The 24,265-nt window shown below is 41.0% G+C and overlaps 1 protein-coding gene across 6 annotated transcripts in view; it reads left to right on the top strand.

The window, feature by feature from the left end:
- The window catches only part of SLC24A2 (solute carrier family 24 member 2), a 122,009-nt gene that overhangs the window by 74,453 nt on the left and 23,291 nt on the right, over nucleotides 1-24,265 (top strand). For 4 of the 6 annotated variants that reach the window (XM_054809394.1, XM_054809399.1, XM_054809393.1 and 1 more), the window contains exons 5-7: nucleotides 2,651-2,701; nucleotides 8,834-8,929; nucleotides 13,862-13,950. In XM_054809394.1, coding sequence (XP_054665369.1) covers nucleotides 2,651-2,701; nucleotides 8,834-8,929; nucleotides 13,862-13,950 — 236 coding nt within the window. The remainder of the gene's footprint in view (nucleotides 1-2,650; nucleotides 2,702-8,833; nucleotides 8,930-13,861; nucleotides 13,951-24,265) is intronic. The other 2 variants (XM_054809397.1, XM_054809396.1) reach the window with 1 other exon arrangement.

Below are 24,265 nucleotides of genomic sequence, written 5' to 3'. Positions count from 1 at the left end.
AGATTTAGTCCAAATTTTACAGCAGAAGCCAATATACTGGAGGCAGACTGTATAGAGGCAGACCTTTTGTGTTGCTGGGAAGCACTCACCCAGGTAATCTTCACATCCACAAAATAATTCATGTGAATATGTGCAGCTGACATTTTCTGGCATCATTGTTGTACATTGCAGTCAGTGGGCTGGTGATTGTATAAGATGTTCCACTCTGGGTATAGGACTATAAAAGCTTTGAGGAACATAATTTCACCAGCAAGATTAGAGTTTTCCCGGAAATAATTTTGCTAACTGCAAGAATTAACCTAGTTTAATCCTTGGTGTGTTGAATTGCTGAAGTGCCCAGAACATGATTATCATCAGCATTATGCACTCTCATGCATCTTCTTTTTTCTTTTCTCTTCGCTCTCTGGAAGGTCAGAGTCACCTTTTTTCTCTCCTGTTTGTCTTGTATGTATCACTTCAGATGGAAAGCAAATAGATCTAAACCAGATTGCGAGTATGTCAAGTGCCCTGCTTTTCTGCTGCCGCTTTTATTTCTTCTGGAAATTTAGCATAATTCACCATTGTTATTGGCTTCCTCTGAAGCCTCTTCCTCTTCATCCATCAAGTCAGAGGCCTCATTCTATCATTCTGTTAATTCTTAAGTTTGTTGCTATGGTCCCACCTTCTTCTCAACTTTGTCTTTCTGCACCCCTATCCTTACTCTTTTTTCCTCATGAGTTTATACAGCTTCTCTCTGGCAGTGTTGTCTCCTGCATGCACTTCCATTTCTCTAATTACTCTTGGACTCCTTTTGGTGTCTGTTTTCCACTCCTGTCCTCATCCTCCAGTAGATGCCTCACCCCAGGTTCTAGCAAAGCAGACCCCAGACACATCAAAGCAGAGATCAATGAGGATAAATTTAAACAATGGTGCTGGCCATAGAGTCAGCAGATACTGAGTCCTAATTAAACAGCACGTGTGGTCCCAAATGCCGTATGCAGGGAAGTCCATATGGAAGCTACTGGGAGCTCTTTTCAGGTAAGGAAGTCAAATCATTAGGACTAAAATCAAGATGGTAGGACAATAGCTTATTTTATGTAAAAGGAGCTACAAAGATTATGTTGCAACACTAAGAACATTTTTACAAAACAGTATATGCATTGTGTATAATTATAAAACAATATATTAAATTCTGTCTTTAAATTATGTCATTCTTTGATTTAAGAGAGACTTAATGTCATACTCTATTTGGCACACCTATGTGCAAGTAAGACACTGCATTGTATGAACAAGAGTCTGCCAATATTAGTAACTGGTTTTGATAAAGTGTGTCTTTGAAAAAATCATTACAATCCAATCATAATTATTTTTAAAAATTAACAGTTGTAATATCCTGTATTTTGTAGTTACATGGCATAAAACATTCTCTGTCTCTGCAAATAATATGAGAAATGTTCATTTGGCAGATTCAGGTATCTGCAAATAGATTTAAAAAAGAATAATCTTTCAAAATATCAGATTTGCATATCATCACAGTATTTTACAGTTAAAAACTAATAGCCAGACTTCTATTGAAATTCACCTGTGTGGAAAAATATTGAAAGATAATGAGGTGCATCTGCTAAAACCAAAATAATTAGACAGCATTTGTACATTTAATTGCTTAAGCTATTTCATGAGCATGAAGACAGAATATTTCCAAAGAAAACGGCACTACTGTTAAGTATCCATTTTTGAATGATTTCACTCTCTCTTCCTGCTCAGAAACTCAGTTGTAGAACTTTACATAAAAATGAGTGAAATCATCAACAAATTTCTCAGACAAATAATTTACAAATTCCTCTTTGTGCTTAGTTTTTCTCTGTCCTGTTTTGTAGACCTACATTAATTATTGTATTTATATATCTATTTACATATATACCAAACTTTAAGAAAAAAGCACTTTAAGAAATGAAGTGTAAAGCAACATGTGGAGAAAAAGAGGTGATTTCATGCAAGATTGTATCACACACAGAAAAATAATAGTAGCCCTAAGATCTAGAGATCTCTGCATTCCATTCTTTTCTCTGCCCTGCTAGAATATAGTAAGGCAATATATTCAGATCTATTTAATAATTTAATTAATTTAGGTCTCATACCACCTGATGAAGTGAGTAAATATGTTTTTTTGTTAAATTAAGTAACCCCTCTAAAGTAAGTCAACATCAGCACTGGTATCAAAATAGTGTTTGTGGAACAGCATTATGAACAGTTCCTTAGATTATATGTTTTGAGATTTTTTGTTTAATTTGGACGCGTAAGTATTTGAATGTCTGACCTGGGGAATGTTAAAATAGCTTAGTTTCCAAAGCTCCTACTGATTAGGTGCTGTCAAGGTTTATTGTGTTTTCCCAAATGTAGAGGCGTCAAATTGGCAATCACTTTGAAAAAGCTGAATTTTAGATTTCAGTGCTTCTCCTACATCTCACTTTAGCAAGTTACTTATTTAAAGCCAGTGACTTGTGAAATTTTAAGGGGGAAGGCACTGTCATTTCTGTAATCTGTGTTTCATTGTCCTGCTGAATTTTTTGCATAATCACTGTTTGAGTTTGTGAAGCACATGCAAAAACGTGTACATTTCTTGAATGTCTGCTGGTTCCTTATCTTTGTGTCTTTTACTGTGATGTTGTAGAGCTTGGATCATATGGAAACCTAAAATATTATGACACAATGACTGAAGAAGGTAAGAAATATTTTAGAATTGTTTGTATCAGCTTTTTTTGAAGCCCTCTAAGCGCCTTTTATGTGTTTACTTTTTCCTTCATTTTTCTTAGTCCTATTTTCTGTTTCTCCATTTTTTAATAACTCCTTTTTGCATGTCTTCATTGACAGCGTGATCAGTTATGGCTCTTTTTTCAGGTTTTTGTTTTCAGCATTTCAATTTTGCTATTTCAGATAAGGAAATACAACAAAATGCTTTTATTAAAGAACATACATGCAAAACCACACTTGCAAATTACACGGCACAGTATAACATGGATTATAGATGCTTATTTTATGCCCTGTTTTACAATGCATTCAAGAAGATGAATTAATTTGTAGATGTTCAAACCACTCAGTTTGAGAACAATTGTTGAGTGACTTCAGTTTACTGTATTATTCAAAAGTAATGAATAAACTTTAAAAACTAGGCATGACTATTCCTGGAGTATTAATTGTATGCTTCATTGCAATGCAGAAATTATGCAATTTAAAATCCTGATTCTAGCAATACAAGAAGGAAGTAATTAGGGCCCTGAATTAGGGCTCAGTGAAATCTTGGGAAATTTTTCTGCTGATTCAAAAGTGTTGCAGTTTATTATACTAATTCAGGAAAGCGGTTAACTGTGTACTAAATTTCTAGCACATGCTTTCAGTCCTAGTGTGGTCAGCATTTCTACGATTTGGAAGCTTCCTTGAACTGAGACCTGATTGTCTGTAGGATCAAGGCCTCTTTTACAGCTCTCTGATTATAATGCCAGACAGATGGTTTCATGAATGTTCAATTTAGTAATTAGTGGCATGTTTGAGAATGGAGATAAGCTTGAGTCCTGTACAAAAGTTAGCCAACTACTCCTACTTATTTTTAATGTTGGGAATATAAGGCAAATAGCTTAATCCTCTGTTTTTAAAAACACAGTTATTTTCTAGTTTAGATTAATCTTGAAGTTAAAATGGTTTTAAGAAAACCTTAATTATGTGACCTACTCACGATCATTTCTCCAAAAAACCCCAAGTGATAACTTCTGACTGTTTCCCATTTTCTGTATCTGCTGTTGATACTCAAATATAACCACACTATTCTGGGGCTGGCTGTAGGACACGTTTCCTTCCACCTTTGTGCCTGATGTTGGAACCTGCTGCTTTCTTCTGCAGCAGGCATGAGCTCATGGGGCAGTCTTGCCACACCACCCTCCGTGGCCCAGATTCACCATCTGACTCACAGGGGTAGCACCAATACAAGAAAAGGTATCTGAGAGGAGATTTTAGTGAGTAAACAGTGGCATCTATGTTGTTTAAATACACCTCTCAAGCACCGGAAATGTGTAGATAACTCCTGCCATTCAGATATGGCTACCAGAGCTAAAGCTTTTGCAGTATGTCTCATCTCAGTCTTCATTACCATCAAGAGGCGAAGGTCATTTCTCAGTGTAGCCTCAGAATTGGGTATGTTAAAGTTTTTAGGGTTTATGCTGAAGTATTAAATCTACTGTTTCAAAAGTATTCACTACATTAGTAGCCTTCTGATATTCATAAATACTCTATTGACAGTTAAATGTAGCTATTTGTGGGAAAATACCCATGCAAGTATGATACATACTATATGTATATATGTATGTGTGTGTGTGTGTGTATATATATAAATACTATGCCTATGCTGAAGTAATGCTGTTAATGTTCAATGTCATCTCAGAAAGAACTCTTCATGAATAAATAATCCAGGACCATACTGTAGCAATAGCAAAAATCTTACAGTAGCAAAAATAAGAAAGGAAGCTTATTGTCTTTAGGAGTATTAACACTGCCAAGAGTCTATGATACAGTTTACCTTCTCAAATACAACTGTCATCATCATTTTCACATGCCTATTACAAAGTAAGTAATGAGTAGTGTATCCCAGAAGCTGTATTTAGATCAAAGTGTGCTATATTTTGAACTTTCTGTTTGGATTTTTGGAAGTATAATCCCTGTCATTATCCCTGTCATGCTTATTTGCATTATCTGTTTTCCTCTTTTTCTTCTTTTTTTGACTGATCATTTTATACATTTTATACAGAAAGTTAGTCACAGGAACATGTAACACCAGTTACAAATCCATGGATTTTTTTCTAATATAGAACATCTTTATCTCCAGGTCCTCAGACCCTGACTGGAGATAGGTAGCAAATCTTTCAGTCCTCAGTGAAGAAGCACAGGCACATCTATTCTTGCTGCTACATTGGGACAATCAGAGACAAAAAGTAATGGTTAGGTTCCAACACACAATCAGATATAGCCTAATGGCCAGAGGGCCATTGTGCTCCAGGTCTTAGAAACTGATCTCTGTTGTTTTGTTTGCTTCTACTTGGTTGGCAAGTGACTTGAAATTAATTGCAGATTAATCAGGCCCAACTGTGAGAGAATATATAACCTAACAGATGGGAAGAGACCCTCACAGTAATCTTGTGCTGTCAAGTAACCTCCACCAACAGCCTACAACATGACGAAACTACATATATTTTCATTTGATGCTTCTGCAGGATTTTAAAGTTAAAGGAGAAAGTATGTGAGGTGGATTTCTGGAGTCACTCAGTTGTGACCCACTGGTTGTGTTCCACACCTGGCCACAAGCAGGACTGGTACGTGCAGTTAGGACTGCTCAACAGCCACAGATTTGTCATCTTCAGACTCATGAAAAGTTGGCTAGAGCTGCATAGATGTAGTAATTTGCATTTGATCAGAGACTGCAAACTAGACAACTGGTAGAGTCTTGATTTTTTAAAATGAGTGAATTTCTTAAGATAAACTAATTTCCTGTCAAATCAAAGGCTTTTCCAACTCAGGGAATCTGTAGCCTGCAATTTAGATTGTAGTCAAAGGATTGCCTTTTCAATATATCCTTGATCAGAAGGAGAATGCCTGCCAACTGATGCCAGCTGGAGTTACTCAGGCAGATCAAGGTATATCTGTATTATACAATACTGATTGTTTGCATATATTCAAATAAAACCAATTTAGTTTTAAGCTACCTTCTTTGTTAATCACCTGGCCTTGATCTCCTGTTCTTTCTACCCCTTCCTTTGTAAACTAAAATAAGCTGCAAAATCTGAGTTCAGTGAATCTAGGTTAATTAACAATTTTCTATAACAATCTATCCTATTTTGGGTCCGTGGAATCAAGCATTTTCATTCACCTAAACTCTCATGGTACTAGACGGTATGAAAACTACTCTTAGGTAGTCAAGCCTATAATACATAGGACTGTTAAAGAGGACCTATAAGCTCTTACCTTCTCCTAGAAATAAGAACAGTAACATAAAATTCCTATGGTTTACTTTAGTAACCCCACCTATAGATGAGAAAAAAAGGCATGAGAGAAGATCTGTGCCTAAGATTAAACCTTTGGGGCTTTCTGTAAATTTGAATGACTTAGAAATATCCTGAGCTGGTGGCTCTGTGCTTCCCCTTTGCTGAACAAGTTTTCATTTGGTTTGAAGGAGGAAAATGGCAGGGAAAGGGAGGGAGGAGGCATAGCTCTGCAGTCTTTTTACATCTCACTGTCTTCATGCAGGCTAGGACTACTGCTGTCCTCAGTTTCATGCTTTTGATGTCTTTTAATCATTTCTTCACACTGTTTGTTACCTGAACTGAGTGAATCAAATGGAAGGTAATGATGTAGACCAATGTAAGCTGAACATGCATGTACTGAAAAATAAAAGTAAACCAAAATACAGTTTCCATTTCAAATATTGAGGTTAATATCCGTGACAGTGACTTACAACTGTGGAACAGTCTCCTGAATGAAGCCGTGTATCTTACAATGTTAAAAGTCAATGTAAGAAATTCTTCCTAAAGATGGGAGGAGGCTTTTGAAAATGTGAAAAAAATTGAAGACTGCTTCGATTAAGCTGATCTAAGACAGTGTGAATCTTTGTGGAGACATTTTCTTTTCAGTTCAATAATGACTCTAGTTTCTCTATTAAAAAACCCTAAACAATTTCAAACAACCTCCGACAAAAGTCTAGAGTATCCTTATAGAATTCTGCATCATTTGAATTAAACTTTTTGAACTGAACCTTAAATTAAAAGGTCCTATGCCATCCTGGAGTAGGTGGAGACATGGATGGTTCCATAGAGACTGCTCAGAAAATGTCTCAGTTGCATCATTTGCAATGCTTGCAAAAAATGCATTTGTGGATTTGGGGCATCACAAGCCAAATTATCAAACATATGAAGCTGAGTTGGAGTCTGAAACCTAAAGCAATCCTTTAGCAAACTGACACACATATTGTATGAAAATTATGCAGGCACCTTTCAGTGCCACACATGCTTCTGGATGCATATGCTTCACACATGCTTCTGGATAAGCACTTTTAAAATGCCCCTAGTGTTTCAAAAGAAGTTAGGAACAGACTTGACTCTTAGCATTTCAGCTTAAAATAGTTGGAACTATGATTTGTATCTCTGTTTTTTCTTTCTCTTATCTAATATCCCAAGCAATTCCCTTTCTCTCTTTCTTTTTTTCTTTAACTCTGTTTCTTCTTCCCCTTCTAACTAAAATCTCTGCCACTGACCCTCTGCACTGACATAATGAGATGGCTTGCTATTTATGATTGTATTCTATGCTTAGATACTCTTCTGCAGGCAGTTTTACTCTAAGTACCATGTACCAAAAAAGATAATCTTTACAATATATTGCGGATGGTCAGTTATTTTTTTGGAGCATGATGTGTTTGCAAAAAGATAGGGGCTGTTGAAAGGACAGTACTGCTTATTAAAACTTTGTGGTATTTTTATTACTTTCCAAGTGATTTGCTGTTGACAAATTAATTCCACTTTCCAACAACTGATAGCTGCTAGTCCCTGTGGACTGTGCATATGCTTCTTCACATACAAAAGTGTTGGTACAGGGGTTTGAAACTTCCATTTGTGAGAAGGGAAGAGAGGCTTGCTTTCTTGACTAATGATTTATTCTTGCATGGGTTTTTTTATTTTAGCTTGGAAACAGTGACTGTTATCCAGCTAACTGAGTTCATTCATGACTTCTCACTGTTACTTCCCACTGTTAATCAATTATGAATTGATGAATCCATTGAAATATCTTCTGTTCTTAAGCCTGCACTGTTTCTGCTGCAAGGACACCAGCAGTTTTAAATGGATTTTTTTAACTGGAGATGAAGAACTAAAATAGTCATGGGCCCTGTATGGTAATAGTGTTATTAATTAGAAGTCTACTGTACTATAGCCACCAGTTATACTTTTTAAAAATATAAAAAAAGACTTAAAGAGCAATAGCAATGAGGATAACAGTAAAGGAAGGCAGATACATCATCTTTCTGCACTAGATAGGCTGTCATAAGCTGTCCAAAGAGTCCTTCCATAGAAAGATCAACCAATGTAAAGGAAGGATTAAATTAATTTCACTTAATTTTTGCCATCTTTGACATTGCCTAATTTGAATGTGTCATTTGGACTCAATGGTCAATAAAGAGCGACAGGACCTGAGGCCTCTCTTAGGATGGGATGAGTTGCCCTGGAGACAGTCTAGATGATGAGCTGCATGGTAAACCTCATGGGAGACAAAAACCACCTGGCAGGTTGAGAAGAAAATTTACCTTTGAGAAGCTAGTATGGAAATTATATGTTCTGAAGATCTCTTCTTCCCCTTCTGAAGTATCTGTAGAAGTCAGAGGCACATAGCTGAGTGCAAAGTGACAAAGTTGACCACAGTCACCATGAGATGCAATATATGGGTTCATCTGAAATTCTGTGTTCCTGTACTACTAATTGAGACCTGAAACTGTTTATGTTTGTTTATAATATCTTCATTCATCTGTATTCATCTTCTGTTTAGGCTGAAATCCTACAGCACTGCTTTTATAGGTGGAACATTATTGACTACTTCCAAAGAAAAATAATAGCTTTTGTTTTCAATTTTTTGTTCAATTTGCTGCTGAGTTCTCAGAATTTAAAAAAAAAAGTATATGTGGGAACATCAGGTAGTGTTTAATAATGTTAGCTGTTTGAGGAGGGATGGAAATGGATTATCGGCATTGATTTGTGGAGCCTAAGCTATGGCAAAGAAACTTGGGTTCTCAAAATGGCTGCAATTTAATAATGGCAATGCTTTCTTTTAGGAAAGTTCAAGGAAAGGGCCTCAATTCTGCATAAGATCGCAAAAAAGAAGTGCCAGGTGGAAGACAGTGAAAGACAGAATGGAGCTGCTAATCATGGTGAGTGCAGCAGCACAGATTTATTGCTTGTTACTGAGGGCCTTTTTCACTGTTTTATTTTGCTTGAAAATCCTTAGGGATTAATTTCTCCTTCTACTTCATTTATGCTATTTTAGTAAAAATATTCTGATTCCCTGTACAAAAGAGTATGAAACTTATGGACAGGACAGGAGTTAAGTGCAAGAAGAGCAAGTCAGTTAAGGTATCTAGAAAGCCTCCTGGCAGGGTTGAAAAGAAAAAAGCAATGCTGATTTTGGATATGTGTTGAAGTGACAGAAATTGAGTGACAAAACTTACTCACAGTTTGTATGTGAAAACGTAATGAATTTATTGAGCTGCTCTGGGAAAATATGTGTTTAATGTGGTATCATCCCCATCACAGAAAGAAGCAACCTTCATATTTAAATTTGATTTGTCTATCTACTACTTGCTGAGAGTCATTTAGGCTCATCTATGCTGATTGTGCAAAATTAGCTTACTGTTGTTTTCCATTCTGGGTAAGAATTTGTATTTTACTTAAAAGTTCCATAGGGCGACCTACACGGCACCAGGCCTGATGAACCCTGATGGGATTCATCTCTCTCAAAGGGGGAAGAGGATCTTTGCCCAGGAACTAGCGGGGCTCATCGACAGAGCTTTAAACTAGGCTCGAAGGGGGAGAGGGATAACATCAGGCTTGCCTGCAACATGTTGTGGGACGACGTGCCCAGGTTGGAGGGATAAGGCGCTGGTGAGGGCCCTCAGCCTACTGCTCAGAGATGCGCTGGACGCACTACAGCATGCTCGAAGCCTAGAGGAGATGAGCCAGGGGCTCCAGATGCAACAGGAACCAATGGGGTAACACTGGGAAGATACATCAAAAGAATTCCAGCCACCCCAGCCAATAAGTCAGCCTCATCGGGGGCACAACTGAAATGCCTCTACGCGAACGCACGGAGCATGGGGAATGAACAAGAGGAGCTGGAGACGTGTGTGTGCCTGCAAGGCTATGACCTTATTGGCATTACAGAGCCATGGTGGGATAGCTCCTATGACTGGAGTGTTGGGATGGAAGGGTACAGGCTCTTTAGGAAGGACAGGCAGGGCAGATGAGGAGGGGCGTCGCCCTCTATGTCAATGACCAGCTGGAGTGCATGGAGCTCCACCTGGGGATGGATGAGGAGCTGACTGAGAGCCTATGGGTCAGGATTAAAGGGGGGGCTGGGGCAGGGGACATCATAGTGGGGGTCTGCTACAGGCCACCTGACCAGGGGGACCGAGCAGATGAAGCCCTCTATAGGCAGACAGGAGCAGCCTCACGCTCACAAGCCCTGGTCCTTATGGGGGGACTTCAATCACCCTGACATCTGCTGGAGGGACAACACAGCTGAGCACAGGCAGTCCAGGAAGTTCCTGGAATGTGTTGATGACAACTTTCTCCTCCAAGTGACAGAGGAGCCCACGAGGAAAGGTGCCATGCTGGACCTTATTCTGACCAATAAGGAGGGCCTGGTAGGGGATGTCAAGCTCAAGGGCAGCCTTGGCTGCAGTGACCATGAAATGGTGGAATTCAGGATCCTCAGGGCAGCGAGGAGGGTGTGCAGCAAGCTCACTACCCTGGACTTCAGGAGAGCACACTTTGGCCTCTTCAGGGATCTGCTTGGTAGAATACCATGGGACAAAGCCCTGGAAGGAAGAGGGGCCCAAGACAGCTGGCTAATATTCAAGCATCACCTCCTCCAAGCTCAGGAGTGATGCATCCCAACAAAGAGGGAGTCAAGCAAAAACACCCAGAGGCCTGCATGGATGAACAAGGAGCTCCTGGGCAAAGTCAAACAAAAAAAGGAAGCCTACAGGGGGTGGAAGCAAGGGCAGGTAGCCTGGGAAGAATACAGAGAAACTGTCCGAGCAGCCAGGGAGCAGGTTAGGAAAGCCAAAGCCCTGACAGAAATCAGTCTGGCCAGGGATGTCAAGGACAACAAGAAAAGCTTCTATAGCTATGTTAGTGATAAAAGGAGGACGAGGGAAAATGTGGGTCCCCTCCAGAATGAAATGGGTGACCTGGTTACCCAGGACACGGAGAAGGCTGAGGTACTCAAAGACTTCTTTGCCTCAGTCTTCACTGGCAAATGCTTGAGCCCCACTGCCCAGGTCACAGAAGGCAGGGACTGGGAGAAGGCAGAACCGCCAACTGTGGGAGAAGATCAGGTTCGAGAATATATAAGGAACCTGAAGGTGCACAAGTCCATGGGACCTGATGAGATGCATCCGCGGGTCTTGAGGGAACTGGTGGATGAAGTGGCCAGGCCACTCTCCATCATATTTGAGAAGTCCTGGCAGTCTGGCGAAGTTCCCGATGACTGGAAGAGGGGAAACAGAACCCCCATTTTTAAGAAGGGTAAAAAGGAAGACTCAGGGAACTACAGGCCGGTCAGTCTCACCTCCGTGCCTGGCAAGATGATGGAGCAGACCCTCCTGGACACTATGCTCAGGCACATGGAAAACAATGAGGTGATTGGTGACAGCCAGCACGGCTTCACTAAGGACAAACCATGCCTGACAAACTTGGTGGCCTTCTATGATGGGGTTACAGCGTCCGTGGACAAGGGAAGGGCAACTGATGTCATCTACCTCGACTTGTGCAAGGCATTTGACACTGTCCCGCACGACATCCTTGTCTCTAAATTGGAGAGACGTGGATTCGATGGATGGACCACTCAGTGGATAAGGAATTGGCTGGATGGTCGCACTCAAAGAGTTGTGGTCAACGGCTCAATATCCAAGTGGAGAACGGTGACGAGTGGCATTCCTCAGGGGTCGGTACTGGGACCAGCACTGTTCAACATCTTTGTCGGCAACATGGACAATGGGATTGAGTGCACCCCCAGCATGTTTGCCGACGACACCAAGCTGTGTGGTGTGGTCGACACGCTGGAGGGAAGGGATGCCATCCAGAGGGACCTTGACAGGCTGGAGAGGTGGGCCCATGTGAACCACATGAAGTTCAACAAGGCCAAGTGCAAGGTCCTGCACGTGGGTCAGTGCAATCCCAAGCAGGACTATAGGCTGTGCGAGGAATGGATTGAAAGCAGCCCCGAGGAGAAGGACTTGGGGGTATGGATTGATGAGAAGCTCAACATGAGCCGGCAGTGTGTGCTTGCAGCCCAGAAAGCCAACTGTGTCCTGGGCTGCATGAAAACCAGAGTGACCAGCAGGTCGAGGGAGGTGATCCTGCCCCTCTACTCCGCTCTTGTGAGACCCCACCTGGAGTACTGCGTCCAGCTCTGGGGGCCCCAGTACAGGAGAGACATGGAGCTGTTGGAGAGAGTCCAGAGGAGGGCCACAAAGCTGATTAGAGGGCTGGAGCACCTCTCCTATGAGGACAGGCTGAGAGAGTTGGGATTGTTCAGCCTGGAGAAAAGAAGGCTCTGGAGAGTCCTAATTGTGGCTTTCCAGTACCTGAAGGGGCCTACAGAAAAGCTGGAGAGGGACTGTTTATCAGGGAGTGTAGTGACAGGATAAGGGGTAATGGGTTTAAGCTGAAGGAGGGTCGATTTAGATTAGATGTTAGAAAGAAATTCTTTACTGTGAGGGTGGTGAGGCCCTGGAACAGGTTGCCCAGAGAAGTTGTGGAGGCCCCATCCCTGGAAGTGTTCAAGGCCAGGTTGGATGGGGCTTTGGGCAACGTGGTCTAGTGGAGGGTGTCCCTGCCTGCAGCAGGGGGGTTGGAACTAGATGGTCTTTAAGATCCCTTCCAACCCAAACCATTCTATGATTCTATGATTCTTTTCTATACTTAAAGAAAATCTATACTATGTCCTGTTTTCTCTGCTTTACCTTGGCATGTTCTCTGCCTTAGAAAAACAGATGCAAATATGTCTGATAAAAGCTGCATAATTTTATTAGTTGACATTTTTTCTGACCTTGTGCTATGTTTAGATACTATTTACTTCCAGAATCAAGCAGTTGGATGGGACACTGTTAATAAACCATAATGCTGGCTGTGGGGTTAAGAGACAACACACATGAACTGAAATAATTACAAATAGTCTGGCACTCTGCTGTGGCTGTGATCTCAGATTTTTCATTTAAAAGAATCTCAGGATAGCAGTAATGTAACTAGACAGCTGTATTTACTTCTGTGCACAAGAGCATACCATAAGGCATGTTGAACTTGCGTTAGACATTTCATATTGCTATTCCCCACAACTTTATATTGTCCAAGGGATTTTTGGCCATTGACATTTTTAACTAGTACATACTTCAAGAGATAATTACTGTTTAGAGAATTCCAAGATAGTTAAAGTAAGAACAAATTTGAATAAATTCGGCATCAGAAACCAAAGGCCCAGTTCTGTCCCTTTAATTCCTGTAAAAATTTAGCACAACGATTACAGGATTCTGTTTTAAAGATCATCCTCTGTTATTGGATGTTATTAGACCACCCATTTACTCTTCTCCCACATTTTTGCATGAGAAAGAGCATGATTACAGCTTGCAAGTAACTTTACTAAGTGCAGGGGTTAGTGTGTTATAAAAATTATATCTCGTTGAATATATCCCCTCATCTGTAAATGCAACAAGTTGCATTCTTTAATGACTGGGGAGAATGCTATGTGTCACTTTCTACTGAAAGTAGTAGGCTCAGTGAGTTTAGCCTAAACAAAGAGCACTGAATATTGCAAAGAATGTAAATTTTTCTAGGACATGAGTACCAGTAGAATAGTTTCTTGAGATGCAAGCTCACCATTTGTAAGAACTTTATTCAAAATACGTAGTGGTCAAAGGGAAGACAGAATTTTTGTCTCTCTCTTTTAAAGGAAGACATTGGTCCACTGTCAGTATTTGACGATTTACACAGACTGAATATATGACAACAGTTTCACTGATAGATTTGTTACTGAATATTCTGTTCTGTTGTTTTCTCACTCTTATTTATGGATGATGCCACAGAGAAAAGTGCAAAAGTGGAAGTTGCAGTAACACCACCAAGTGATTCAGGACCGGTGCAGAATGGAATCGCCCATAACATTGAAGAAGAGGTTAATGTCTTTTTTTATTCTTCTTTTTATTTTTATGTTGGTAAATATATTTCATGCTTGATCATCCTTTTCTACTGAAAGTATACATCTTCATAGCAAGAAGCTGTTAATATGAACTGTCTAGAATATATGTAATCTTCATTTACAACTGAACCCAGTGCATGGTTTACCGTATTAAAAGCTCTTCTTTTGTGCTGCTGCCCTTCAGGGTAAGGTAAGATGGTAGTCTGGAATGTATTCTTTTAGGGAATGTATTTTTACTTACCAGATAATATGTTCACAGCTCTAAATATAGCTAATGGAAATTGCTTGTCTGATTATCATCACATTGCACAAAAACTGTCCTCTTAAGAGGTTAGCCTGTCATGTTGTGCTTCATGGGATAGATAAAAGTAGTTATAAAATAGAAGCTGTACACAAACTACTTCTCCATCCTGCCTTCTGTTGAGACAAATAACAAATTAAGCTGAATGAGATATGGTATACTAGTGTTTCTGTGATTCATTGCATATGGGTGAAATCTGCAAAAGAAATAATTAAACACTTAAATGTATTTATTCTAACATATATATCTTTTTGTGGTGGGTTGACCCTGGCTGGGGGCCAGGTGCCCACCAGAGCCGCTCTCTCACTCCCCTTATTCACTAAACAGGGGAGAAAAGGCATAATGAAATGCTTGTAGGTCGAGATAAGGACAGGGAGAGATCACTCACTAATTGTTGTCACGAGCAAAACAGACCAAACTTAGAGAGGGAATTCATCTAATTTATTACTAGGCAAAACAGAGTAGAGGAATGAGAAAATAAAATCAACTCTTAAAACACTTCCCCCCACCCCTCCCATCTTCCCGGGCTCAACTTCACTCCCGGCTTCAACTTTCCCCCCCTCAGCGGCACAGGGGGACGGGGAGTGGGGGTTACGGTCAGTTCATCTCACGGTGTTTCTGCCGCTTCTTCATCCTCAGGGGGAGGACTCCTCTCATCGTTCCCCTGCTCCAGCATGGAGTCCCTCTCACGGGGTGCAGACCTTCAGGAGCAAACTGCTCCAGCGTGGGGTCCCCCACGGGGTCACAAGTCCTGCCAGCAAACCTGCCCTGGCGTGGGCTCCCCTCTTCACGGGTCCACCGGTCCGGCCTGGAACTTGCTCCAGCGTGGGCTTCCCACGGGCCGCAGCCTCCTTCAGGTGCCTCCACCTGCTCCGGCGTGGGGTCCTCCACGGGCTGCAGGTGGAATCGCTACACCCCCTCATCCTTCCTCCATGGGCTGCAGGGGGACAGCCTGCTTCACCATGGCCTTCACCACGGGCTGCAGGGGGATCTCTGCTCTGGCGCCTGGAGCTCCTCCTCCCCCTCCATCTGCACTGACCTTGGTGTCTGCAGAGTTTCTTACATCTTCTCACTCCTCTGTCCGGCTGCAAAAGCTCTCTCTCTCTAAGTGTTTTTCTTCTTCTTAAATATGTTATCACAGAGGCGCTGATTGGCTTGGCCTTGGCCAGCGGCGGGCCCGTCTTAGAGCCGGCTGGCATTGGCTCTATCAGACACAGGGGGAGCTTCTAGCAGCTTCTCACAGAAGCCACCCCTGTAGCCCCCCCGCTACCAAAACCTTGCCACGCAAACCCAACACACTTTTGTAGATTATAAGTAACTGCATAACTGTGTCTAACTTGTGCAATGACCACTGAAATAGCTATACAGTTGAGCAAGCTTCTTTCTTAAATAAGTTGTAGTTCTCAAGAGTAGCTGACTGCAAAATTTGTCCCTGCCAGGCCCTTTTTCAATGTCTTAATTTTTTTTAGATCTTATCACCTGCATCCCAAGTAAGCAAACAAGTGGAAAAATGCTGGTGAATTGTTTCTGCTAAACTTGGGCATTGCTCTTTTAGACTGAGACAGCAAAACCTGCATGGAGACAGAAAGTCTTGTTAAAAATAATCCTTGACTCAGAAACTTTTATAATGGTTTTGTTTGTATAGTTTACTTCTTAGCCTTCTCCTTAGGTTGTAGAATCAAAAGTTTTTTATTCTGGCCAACTGGTGTGTTAGTGCACCAAATATTGTCAGATAGCTTTAATTCTTCACTGCAGATAATTTTGGTCTCTTTTGACCAATTGAGAATCAGAATCAAGGATCTAAAAGATATGGGTAGTTTTTGATATCCTGAATGATCGGTAATGATAATGAGTCTCCCATGGAAAGGAGAGCATAATAGAACGTTAAATTACCTTTTGTGTTAATCTAAGTTGTTCAGACTGACATGCCATTTAAAGATCCTTGTCAGCCAAACAAAACATTACTCTTAACATAAATGAAATGAGTAAAATCTATGTAATAAAAAAATCTCAGCACTGCATTTCAACACTCAACATTTTCAGGTAAGGAAAGATCAGTTTTCAGATCCATTTAGATCCTGTTCTGAGAGTCCAGCCTCACTACTGCAGTAAAATATGTCTGTAGACTATTTTTTAACTTCAGCAAAAAATATAACAAAATCCAAAGTGGAGTGGCTTTTAGACTTCTGTTCTCAAAGGTCAATAAGGGATGACATAGCCTGGTATAACCTGTTAAGGTGTACATAAATCAGTCTGTGGATATATGAAAACTCTAATAGACTATTGAGTTCAGTAGCTTAAGAAGGAGATGGGTCTTGCTTTGTAAGATTTTTTTCCACTGAGATTGTTCAGTGAAAACAGTGAAGGAAAAGCAATCTTAAGCAATCACAATCTCACAGCAATGTCCATATGCTATCATTTTGCATTGTAATGAAGCATTTTCCAAGCTTGTTCAGAAATCTGCAAGGTCAAGCAGCCTCATCATTCAAGACAATGGTTTCAATTTCAAGTAACTGCAGGGTAAGGATGGAAAATTATTGCAAGAGTACATTACTCAGCAATGTCTTCTTCTCATCTCCATTTAGACATTTTAAACTTTCAGTGAGGCAGGTTTTGGAACTTTTATGTTAATTTCAGCAAGTGTTAGGACATTCTGAAAGTGGGCATTGCCCTCCCAAGCCTTCTTTCTAGCTTTTCCAGACTTTATGCAGACACTGTGTACCCCTAGGAAATAGTATATCTTCAAAAAAATGGTATCAGTTCTAAGAGTGGCTCTGTTCAGGGAAGTAATACTGAAGGCACAGGATGGTATGGCAATCAATCCTCATCAATAGTTTCTCCTTTTTCAAAAATTAGCTCATTAAAGCTGAGCCACAAGAACAAACTCATTACAGCTTAGTCTTGATCTACAAATACTCTTGAATTTTGATCTTTTTGTGTAAAATTATTCTCCATTTTACACTGAGAACATCATTTACTTCTGTTCCATGAATTCAATACAGAATAGAATAGAATTCAATCTGTCAGCTTGAATTTTTGATGATTTTTCCTTACTCTGATGCAAAAGGAAGTGCTGTAGTGTCAGAATTTGCAAATATAGTACAAAATTGTTTCTCTTCAATTTTGTACTTGTATATGTCCAAAGATATGATTTTGTGATCCATAAGCGCTATTTAGAAAAACTCTTAAGAAAACTTACCATTAGTGCCTCCATGTCCCAGTGATCATCATTTAGAAGTGAGAAAATTAGAGACACTGTCCATCTTGAGGAACCAAACTGCAAATATGCCTTTTGGCGGAAAAAATGTTGTCCTGAAAAATGTGGGCTGAGAAATGGGTGTACTCAGTTGGCCATCAAGTATTCCTAAAACATGTTTGCAGTGAGGATACAGAAGACATGCATAGGGATCTAATTCTTTCTCCTCCATTGTCAAGTTCCACTATGGTCTTCATACTTTTCCCTCTTGCAAAACCACCATAGTCATATGTGTGTTTTGTCTTACTTTTCACTGGTGCAGATTATGGTGCCTGGGTCGAAATCCCTATACACAAGCATTTTAGTAATATGAAGTTCTGTATTGGAGTTAGAATTGTCTGAAAATAAGTACATTAAAAATTGCATGTTCCACTAGTACAAAGAGAATATGCAAATAAATCCATCTTACTTATAAAACCCCTATTCTTTTAAAAGTATGATGTTGAGCAAAGGACCATTGTGAAAGGAAGATCTCAGGCTAAGACTGCAAGAAAAGGGGGAAAATTAGCTCTTATGTTGTATTTTAATTTATATATATATACGTAAATTAAATTTCTTTTTAAAAAGCATCATACTCCAAATGCCATGATTTAGTTTTCCTTTTACCTCTCTTGGTTTCTTTAGAGATTTTTTTGGTCATCTTTATATTTTTTTCCAGACTCCAATTCTTTGCTCTTTTTCTTCTTTTTCAATTGCACAAGGCTGAAACACATGACAGAGTTGAGGACACTGTCAGTTAATGACTTCCACAAGATTTCATGAACTAAGTGAATTTCACTTTATTTCCTTTTCTTTTTTTTTTTCCTCTCTTTTAATTTCTTAATTTGTCTCTTCCAAACTCCATTGTTGTACTTTTCCCTTTTTCCCAGGTCCTAAACTTCATTCCTCTTACACCATTCTCCTCCAGGGAACCTCAGCTGTCCTCTTGCTACCCCAAGCCTTTGAGCAACAAGATAAACTCTGTCCTGATGCTGCTTGCAGGGATTCACAGAGGCTTTCCAGAAAGTGTCCCCAGCAACCCAGTCATTTGTCCCAGACAGTAAGACTCATATAATCCCACTCCCACTGTAAGCAGCAGCAGATGTCCTGCACTTTGATAAAACCAGCATCCTCAGCTAAGAAGGACAGACTGCTGTGGTCTCCTTCCAAGCCCCTAACCAGCACAGCAAGCAACAATACCTCCTCCCACCATACAGTCTGTAAGACATTCCTGCTTCATTTGCAGCCAGAAATTGCCTTCCCTCCTGCTGGATATTGCATCTTCCTCAGGGATTTTGTTCTACTTATGGCATTCTGTCTCTTAACCTTTATCAGGTTGCCACAAAGGAGAAGACTCTGTTATATAAGACTTCATAGAGTGGTACAGCGCGTGTATGAGAAAATGAAAGAAGACTAAAAGGACACTGACTACATCATTAAATGTTTTATAGGGTGCCCTTCAGAGAAATGATCCTTCTGAGAAGTCCAGTCATCTCCCCTCCCCTTCCCCCCGCCACCTTCTTAACAAGCATTTGATTAAGTATGTTCAGTCATAGTCGTTTTAACCTGTGGCTTTCCTAAAAATAGCTTCCAATCTGAAGATAACACCTTTTCCTCCCACCTACACACACGCGCGCGCACACACATCCACGCACACACACATACACATGCGCACACTTTTACCTGTTTCCATGGAAACCCCACTGAAAAATGTTTACATGCCAGCCATGTCAGAGATAACTTTTCCATGAAAATGTAAGGCAACTTGTTTGTTGTAGGAAAATGCCACAAACACTTTATTGTTTTCATTGGATCTAATCCGCTTACCTGAGCAACAGTGTGGTAAAGCGTGTTTTGCCTTCCCCACCAAAGAGCAGCAGGAGGGTGCACTGTGTCTCAGGACAGAGCCCCTGGTAGGGACAGATCTCCCCTGCCCTGGGGTACTCACTCCATTTGCATGAAATTAGCATTATGTGATTCTGCATAGTGTTGCATTGTCTGTCTCAGGCTATGATTCTGGGCTATATTAAACATTTCTGTTTCGTGGAGAGAAGGTAGAGGAGATTAGAGCAGCCTATATTGTAAGGCCATGAGATATTCCAGTATCCATGGTATTTGTTTGATTGATCATTAACAATACATTTTCCAAAGCCCAAATGTTGTTTTCAGTTGCCACACTCAGTCTAAAGTAAATGCCTGCATCTTTTTTCCCGGTATAGCTTTCTGTAACTTAATGAGAATGGTGCTGCTATCAAAAGGGTTTGATCTTTATTTTCTCAAGGCTACTCTGTTGCCTATTCCACATTTTTCCTGCTGTATACCAGTTTGACTTACTTGGAAACTAGGACAGTGAAAAATGGCATGAAGACAAAGGCTGGTTCTTCAGATGTATCTCCATCACACCATAGCTGTTACTTCTCCTGGTGAGACGACTGCAGTTTTGATTATTACATTCAGAGTATTTCTTTTCAAATTCCCTGAATACTGCTGGAAGTAACATGGGCATAAAAAACTGCATATAAGCTCCAGGAGGTGTGCTTTCAGATATTTGTTTAAAAGCCAAAGAGGACACAAGCAGCAATAGCAGAATCTGGAGCAAATACCTACTTGGGCCTTACTCCTTCCCATAGGCTCCACTCAGAAGGTAACTCTTTTCAGTGAGTTCACACTACGGAGATGATTAATACAAATTAGCTACCCTAAGAGTATCCACATATACAGAATTTTTTCTGAAAGCTCAGGGGTTTAATTTTACTCAAGAATTCATGAGAAAAGACATTGTTTTCTCTCTTAGTTACTCCACAGAAATTGCTTACTACTGTACTAGCTTACTATCTCACCTTCTTCCACATATTTTTTTCCAAATGAGATGTAGGAGAAGATAAATGAATGATTCCAGTTACAAACAAGAAACAGAAAGCAGAGACTCGAGGCTGTTCACAGCAGGGCTCCAGTTGCCTTTGTCCTCTACCTTTTTGGTGAGATTTGCTATTCTAAAGAAAAAAAATCAGTCTCAATTCTGAATATCAGTACTCATCTCTGAGACAGGTAACATTTTGAGACATCATAATTTTTTCTTGGTTCATTCATTGTGAGAAGTTGGGTTGTACAGAGCTCTTCACTTCCAAGAAGAAAACCAAGCTCAGCAGTCTTTTGCAGCACTATCAAGCAAAGAAAGAAATTACCTTTTTATAGGTGGTACAATATCTATACTTTAGCATAAGCAAATTGAACTGCAAATAGTTCCCGTCTGCGGCTTCCTTTCTTCTGGAGTCCTACTGCTAATTTTGTATTGATTAATGATATCAGAAGTCAAAATGTACAAGAAATGTCCAAGTATGAGAATTTATAGCTCAGCTCTTCAGCTTAGTTGGGCTAACAGAATAATCCTCAGAATATAATAATTATAATTCATATGCTATAGCTATTATACAATACAGACTAGTTGGTAAACATTGGCAGATTCAGTATTTCAGACAAGTTTGAGGTGGTTCATTGTACTTGTTTTCCATTTTGTCCCACTGTCAGGAAAAAAGTATAAAAATGCAGTTTAATGTTGTGCCAGAAAAGCAACTGTTTTTCCTAAGATAATATGTGTGTAAGCATCCACGGAGATAATGATTTTCTGATGTTTGCTAGAAGGAGTGACTACATTGTGACTTTGGCAGATGGAGTTTGCTATAAGCTGTTGTTTATAAACAAAATAGTTATTGATGAAATGTCACCATGTGTTTGTATTGTTTATATAATGTGAAACACAACATCATTTCCTCTGTTTGGAAAAATTTTCTTGGGAGATTGGAAAACTTGTCAAACCAGTCCTGAGCAAACCTATAAGAGATTTCTTCTGAGGGATTACAGACAGGTATTAGATAGATGGTTTTGGATGAAGAACTTGTGAAAGACCGAGCATCCAGAGATTTGGTACCTTTTTCATTGTTTGTAATGAGTTACACAAAAGAAGAATTGAAGTAGCAAGAATAGAGTTATGAATATACATAGATTAGTTTTAAAGAAAAGAATAGTCGTTACAGATATGTAAAAGAGAACACAGAACAAAACAACACTTCTAAGCTCATTTCTTGAAAATAGGGAATCATAACTATATTTTTTGTAGTTTAAAGATGTACCTCATTAACCCTGGTAGAGTATGCAAAGGGTGCGTTTTCCCTTAATTTTGTTATCATTATTGATTGATATGTGCTAGGGTACCATATCCATCCCATCTAGGCCTGAGTATACATATGATATTCAGCACTGCAAATGTACATGTAACAAAAAGGCAGTCCCAAGCACAAGTAAGTAAAAATGAGGATACAATAAATCAAGAGTGGAAAGAATTACAACAGCTAATGAGAATTTCACAGAAATGCATTACTCACTATTATACATGAAGATTTAATGCAGCTTATGTCTAAACCATTAATGACTGAGTAAGGGATCAGGAGCAGAAGTGGTGTTCTCCTCTATCCTTCCAGTTGCAGGGAATTATGAGGGGAGAAACAGGAAGACCTAGCAGAAAAATACATAGCTCCGAGATTGGTGTCACCAGCAGAATTCTGGGGGTTTTGATCATGGGTCGGTCTACACAACACCAGGTTTGCTGCTGACAGACAGGGTACACCTGTCTCAAAGAGAGAAAAGGATCTTTGCACAGGACTTAGCAGGGCTCAGTGAAAGAGCTTTAAACTAGATTTAAAGGGGGAAAGGGATAAAACCAGGCTCAATAGACATAAGCCTCAGGGTGGCACGATGATGTTTGAGGGACAATGTGCTAGCCAGGTCCTTCGGACTGCTCCATGATGTGCTGAGTACACTGGAGCACATTTGAGATGTCCCTGTACTAACGCGTGCAGATGCCTGTAGCCATCTCAGTGGAGGTAGGGGATGGAGATCCACACAGCAGCAAAGATGCATTAGAAACCACAGAAGCACCTGATAACAGTCACACAGGAATTAGGGCTTCTCCCCCCACAATGGTGACAGGATCAATAGCCCAAATCATAGAATCATGGAATGGTTTGGGTTGGAAGGGATCTTAAAGATCATCTAGTTCCAACACCCTTGTTACGGGCAGGGACATCCTTCACTAGACCATGTTGCCCAAAGCCTCATCCAACCTGGTCTTAAACACTTCCAGGGATGGGGCTGCCACAACCTCCCTGGGCAACCTGTTCCAGTGCCTCACCACTCTAACAGTAAAGAATTTCTTTCTAACATCTAATCTAAATCGACCCTCCTTCAGCTTAAACCCATTACCCCTTGTCCTGTCACTACATTCCCTGATAAACAGTCCCTCTCCATCTTTCCTGTAGGTACTGGAAAGCCACAATTAGGACTCTCCAGAGCCTTCTTTTCTCCAGGCTGAACAATCCCATCTCTCTCAGCCTGTCCTCATAGGAGAGGTGCTCCAGCCCTCTGATCAGCTTCGTGGCCCTCCTCTGGACTCTCTCCAACAGCTCCATGTCTCTCCTGTACTGGGGCCCCCAGAGCTGGATGCAGTACTCCAGGTGGGGTCTGACAAGAGCGGAGTAGAGGGGCAGGATCACCTCCCTCAACCTGCTGGTCACACTGCTTTTGATGCAGCCCAGGACACGGTTGGCTTTCTGGGCTGCAAGCGCACACTGCCAGCTCATGTTGAGTTTCTCATCAATCAATACCCCCAAGTCCTTCTCCTCGGGGCTGCTTTCAATCCATTTCTCGCACAGCCTGAGGCTGTGCTTGGGATTGCGCTGACCCACATGCAGGACCTTGCACTTGGCCTTGTTGAACTTCATGTGGTTCACACGGGCCCACCTCTCCAGCCTGTCAAGGTCCCTCTGGATGGCATCCCTTCCCTCCAGCGTGTCAACCACACCACACAGCTTGGTGTCGTCGGCAAACTTGCTGAGGGTGCACTCAATCCCACTGTCCATGTTGCTGACAAGGATGTTGAACAGTGCCGGTCCCAGTACCGACCCCTGAGGAATGCCACTCGTCACCGTTCTCCACTTGGATATTGAGCCGTTGACCACAACTCTTTGAGTGCGACCATCCAGCCAATTCCTTATCCACCGAGTGGTCCATCCATCGAATCCATGTCTCTCCAATTTAGAGACAAGGATGTCGTGCAGGACAGTGTCAAATGCTTTGCACAAGTCGAGGTAGATGATGACAGTTGCCCTTCCCTTGTCCACGGATGCTGTAACCCCATCATAGAAGGCCACCAAGTTTGTCAGGCATGGTTTGCCCTTAGTGAAGCCGTGCTGGCTGTCACCAATCACCTCGTTGTTTTCCATGTGCCTGAGCATAGTGTCCAGGAGGGTCTGCTCCATCATCTTGCCAGGCACGGAGGTGAGACTGACCGGCCTGTAGTTCCCTGGGTCTTCCTTTTTACCCTTCTTAAAAATGGGGGTACTGTTCCCCCTCTTCCAGTGGGTGGGAACTTCGACAGATTGCCAGCCAAGTGCATCTACACCAATGCGTGCAGCACAGGCAACAAACAGGAGGAACTCAAAGCCATTGTGTAGCTGGAAAACTATGATGTAATTGCAATCATGTAAACATGATGGGATGACTCACACAACTGAAGTGCTGCTATGAATGGCTATAAACTCTTCAGAAGGGATAGGCAAGGAAGGTGAGGCGGTGGGGTAGCCCTGTATGTTAGGGAGTGTTTTGACTGTCTCGAGCTTGATGATAGTAACGATAGGCTTGAGTGTTTATGAGTAGGAATCAGGGGGAAGGGCAATAAGGCAGATATTATGGTGGGAGAC

This window comes from Grus americana, chromosome Z, assembly GCF_028858705.1.
Source record: "Grus americana isolate bGruAme1 chromosome Z, bGruAme1.mat, whole genome shotgun sequence".
Lineage (NCBI taxonomy): Eukaryota > Metazoa > Chordata > Aves > Gruiformes > Gruidae > Grus > Grus americana.
The sequence above is the reverse complement of the archived record's forward strand: the minus strand, read 5'-3'. Positions and strand labels throughout refer to the sequence as shown.